At 42.2% G+C, this 4,743-nt stretch overlaps 1 protein-coding gene across 2 annotated transcripts; it reads left to right on the top strand.

Moving 5' to 3' along the window:
• The first annotated feature begins 280 nt into the window (after positions 1-280).
• On the top strand, positions 281-3,823 carry POLR2D (RNA polymerase II subunit D). Of its 2 annotated transcripts, XM_031060329.1 has the most exons (4): positions 281-500; positions 2,019-2,114; positions 3,216-3,296; positions 3,643-3,823. In XM_031060329.1, exons 1-3 carry the CDS (start codon positions 361-363, stop codon positions 3,292-3,294), a joined length of 315 nt encoding a protein of 104 aa, XP_030916189.1. In that variant the 5' UTR covers positions 281-360; the 3' UTR covers positions 3,295-3,296; positions 3,643-3,823. The 2 variants fall into 2 exon arrangements, with proteins under 2 accessions (XP_030916189.1, XP_005425131.3); XM_005425074.3 differs by having other exon boundaries at positions 284-500; positions 3,216-3,823.
• Positions 3,824-4,743: the final 920 nt, after the last annotated feature.

Genomic DNA, 4,743 nt, shown 5'->3' with positions numbered 1-4,743 from the left:
TGTATCAAGTCATGCATTACTTCTGCCAAAATCGGTGAAGAAAACATACTGCAAATATGAAAAAATCTGAATGTTAGGGCTGTAAGTGTAAAATATATGGTCAAAAAGACAAACACCTTGGGCTGTCATTCCAAGTGTAGTTTTTATCAGCATTTTCAGTATGAAATGCTGCCCAGTCATTGGTGAAAGAGCTCACACAACTGCCATGAAAGACATTTTCACTTCTTTATTACCCAGATCTAAATTACACACCAAACTTGTGCAATTCCCCTTTCCAAACCCCCTTTTCCGTGCTGCCATTCCCTCATTCACCCTGCAGAATTTGAAACTGCGGAAACTCTGCTGAATTCCGAGGTGCACATGCTGCTGGAGCACCGCAAGCAGCAGAACGAGAGCGCGGAGGATGAGCAGGAGCTGTCAGAAGTGTTCATGAAAACCCTGAACTACACAGCGCGCTTCAGCCGCTTCAAAAACCGCGAGACCATCGCCAGCGTGCGCAGGTGAGCGGGAATGTCAGGGTGGAACAAACACCTTGTTACAGAACTGGATCCCTCACAGTGGTCCTGCTTTACAAAAGTCTGTAACTTTTTGTTTTTAAAAAAAACACTGCTTGTTTAAAAGTGTGTAACTTTTAAACAAGTAGTGTGAAAAATGCGTGTTTTATGATTGGCTTTTCGCAAATATTAAAATGAATATTATATGTGTTGTGTTAGAAAGTAATGCTGTGTTAATTCTCTTAAGTAGTGTGTTAAATATAGTTTTGGGTTATAAAAAGTGTTAAAATAGAAACGATGCTATGTAGGATACTTTTTTTAAAGAAAGGACTCGCAGCAAGATAGCAGCCACAGGACACCTGAGTCTTTCAGAGAAAGGGAATTTATTGCTCCATTATCAGAAGAAATGAACTTCTTCCCATCTCTCTCAGCCCTGAAGACGCCGTCAGGATTCACAGGAAGAAGCTGACACTGACCAGACAGAATCTTGCATTTGAATGGAATTTATCTTTGTTTCTATTGTCTCATATTGTCCTAATTCAAATTGTCCAAATTATTATTACTCTAATTATATTACTATTTTTATAACCATTTTATTACTATTAGACTTTTAAAATTTTAAAAACAAGTGATTGGTGTTTTTCACATGTAGTATCCCCTGAACTCTCTCCCCTTGGTCAGTCCCAAGTCCCCAGCTCTGGAAACATCAGTAACTACTCACCATAGAGTTAGCCCTCCTGGGGGAAAAAACAGACTCCCAAATGCACCTTTGTGTCATAACTTCCTCTGGTTTCTCCTTCCCCTGTCTCCTTACTGGCTTGGCATCCCTGCTGGCCACTCTTTCCCTGGAGCTCAGCCCTTGGCTCCCACTCCCACTTCTTCCCCTTCTTTAGCTGCCTGCTCTACGTGGTTCACTCTCCTTCTAGCCTGGTTTCCCTTCAGCTACTGTGTTACTTCGCTGGAATAAAACCTTGCAAAAGAGCCTTTCTTGCTTCTGTTGCTGAGCCAGTTGCAGTGAGTGTTGAGTGGAGGCTTGACTACGTTGCCTGAATATTAACTCAACATGCTTTTCGACAGGAGAGGTTTGCTGGGGACAAGAAATAGGCAGCAGCACCTACCATTCTAACACCAGCATTTTTTAACAAAAGTACATCTTAGTGGTGTTGAGTGATTTGTTCTTTAATTGAGTCTTTTGTTTTCCTAATGAGGCAAGAAGTTCTTGATGGAGGGTTATGCTTTGTCCAGGTCAAGCCTTCTGAAGTGCTTTGTTTTCAGTATTTCACTGACAGCTGATTGCATTAAACAGGAGGATTTTCTAGACCTTGCAGAATAATTCAGGGGAAGTGGAGTTAGCAGATAGGGTTTTATTTTTTCCTTTATGCATTTATATAACGAGTCTTTTCTGCTGGAAAAAAATTACTTCAATGCCAGAAGCAGTGTGCAAAAAGAGAAGCATTTGCTTCAGTTTAAGCCCCTTTATACTTCTGTCTTGTAATCTCATCAAATTGTTGTGTTCCCTTACAGCTTACTGCTGCAGAAGAAGCTCCATAAGTTTGAACTGGCATGTTTGGCTAACTTGTGTCCTGAGACAGCCGAGGAAGCAAAAGCTCTGATTCCTAGGTAAGCATTTACACATTGTACAAAGGCTGCTGTCACTTCCCTGTGACCTAAGGCCAGCCATGCCCTGGTACCCTCTCTTCAATCCAACTCCCTTGCTGGAAAAACATTTGGTTTTGGTCTTTCTTCCCCTGCCCACTGATCTGACAGCAACACACTTTGTACATGTCCCTAATGCACTTCTGAGAGCTTTTACTGGATCAAGTGTAAACCTCTTAAATTTGGGTTCTTAGCTGGCTGTGTTTGTGTTCCTTGGAGTTTTTTCCATTGGAGCAAATGAACTGTTTTGTGGATAATGTAGGGGAGAGCAGTAGCTTCTTCATGTCTTGATTGGTTACCTCCTGGCCTGAGATAGAGGAGGGAATGAAACATTCATCTGAATTACAGTTTCTTCCTTATTTGTCATTATATAAAAGGGAAGGCTTTGGGATGACCTAATTGTGGGCTCCCAGTGCCTGGAAAGAGCCTACAAGAAAGATGGAAAGAGACTTTTTACAGGAGTAGTGACAGGACAAGGGAATGACTTCAACTGAGAGTAGATTTAAATTAGATACTAGAGAGAAATTCATCCCTGTGTGGGACGTGAGGCCCTGGCACAGAGTGCCCAGAGAAGCTGTGGCTGCCCCTGGATCCCTGGAGGTGGCCAAGGCCAGGCTGGATGGGGCTCTGAACAACCTGGTCTAGTGCAATGTGTCCCTATCCATGGCAGGGAGTGGAATTAGATGATCTTCAAGGTCCCTTCCAACCCAAACCATTCCATGATTTTGTGTTAAGATTTCATAGCAAGAATGGACTGGCTTATGAGCATTCAGCTACATGGACTTCGTTTAGAGGTCTGCTTACACCTGCCTTGCCATTTTTGAAAACACATTTTGAAATTACTCAGCAGAAGGTTCTGGGAAGAATGGAGTTTTGTCATGTAAAGAAGAAGCAGTGCATAGGGATTAGAGCACTCTTCTTACAGAGATGTTACAGGTGGTTCCTGGGTATCACACAGGTGGGTGGTGGTGTGTTGAGACAGACAGGAGAGAGTTATGACTGAAATGAATCAAGGGAGATCATTTCTGAAACCTTTAATGTCTCCTTATTGCTGTTCCCTTGCAGCCTGGAGGGCCGCTTTGAAGATGAAGAATTACAACAGATTCTCGACGACATCCAGACTAAACGCAGCTTCCAGTATTAAGGGTAACCCTCAGCCCCTTTATCTGAGCACAGAATCCTGAGGACCTGGGCTGTTTCTCAGCCTTCTGGATCAGTCCAGCTCCCAGCTGAGCCAGGGTAGTTGTGGATGCAGGGTGCTCCAGTGCTGTGTTGCCACAGGTGCATTCAGACTGGGGATCAGCATTGTCCTTTTGGTTTGTTCCATGTATATGTTGGCAAGGACCCCCTGAATTGTGAGAGCAAAGAACCTGAAAGGCCTTTTCCCAGTGGCTCAAGTATTTGTTTCTTCCCTAATCCCTCTCCCCAGGCTGTAAATTTTCAATGTTTTTGGTTTTTAGCAGAAATGTGGATGTGATTTTGTGTTTTTTAGGAACTTCTAAAGGATGCAGAAACTTGTTCTTGGTTCTCAGAAGGTTCAGTGACGAGCAGCCTCAATATCTGTGGTGTTTTTTGTTTGTTTGTTTTATTGTTTGATTGGGACAGTGAATTTTTACAGCTTCAATATTTTTCTATTATTGTTTAGTGTAAATTAAAAGATATTTTAAATTAAAGTTGTGTGTTTTATAAATATTAGGTACATATTATGATTTTGTTAATGAGGAGCTTTTTAATGAATATATCCTGGAGATCTGGGAACTCTGAGAGTGTAATAACCCCAGTGCAGTTTAGGACAGATCAGAGGTGTGACTACAATCACAGTGAGAAAGCACTGAGGCAGCATCTCCCTCTCTGCTCCCCTGTTCTGTGCCATTGCAGACATCCAATCTTTATCCTGCTACAGAAAGAAAAAGGTGAAGAAACCAAATAATTTAGATGTTAGCACAGCCAAGTATCCAGCTCCAGAGGGATGGACTCTTTATAACTGTCCTAATACTGAGATGAAACCAAACCATAAATAATGTGACACAGTGGAGGGCTGGCTCCTGGTGCAGCCTGTGGGGGTCACACACCCAGTGCTGCCTGAGCTCAGCTGCTGGGAGATTCACAGATTGTTAGCTTTTATTTGAAAGGAATGTTCTTTTGTGTAGGATAAGCTTCTTAAACAAGCCCTTTCAAGTCTTGTAATTGTACCACCACACCTGAAAGAAGGAAAATTTTGCAGGAAAGAATGTTGGGAGAAAGAGGCAGACAGATGTGTTAAGATTATTTGTGTATTTGTGATAATAAGCAATAGTCTCACTGATCTTGCAAAAGGGAGAGAAATAAAATATTACTAAAAGTGTAATGTTGCTGCTGTGCTGAGAGGCTGTACTGGTGTGTGACAACTGTTAGCTCACCTCACCTGGAGCACAGTACTTCAGACAGATTTGTGTATGAGCTGGGGTGGCATTGGCTCCTCCAAGCCTATAAACCCACATATGCAACTTTACCAGGGTCAGAATAATTATACCTGAGGAAGAAAAACCAAGGTGGCAAATCTTTATTTTATAAAGCTTAGTGTCCCCTTTTGATACAGCATATGCTTCCCAGA

The sequence above is a fragment of the Geospiza fortis genome, unplaced genomic scaffold (assembly GCF_000277835.1).
Source record: "Geospiza fortis unplaced genomic scaffold, GeoFor_1.0 scaffold118, whole genome shotgun sequence".
Taxonomy (NCBI): Eukaryota; Metazoa; Chordata; class Aves; order Passeriformes; family Thraupidae; genus Geospiza; species Geospiza fortis.
Note: the sequence above shows the minus strand (reverse complement) of the source record. Positions and strands in the feature narration are given on the sequence as shown.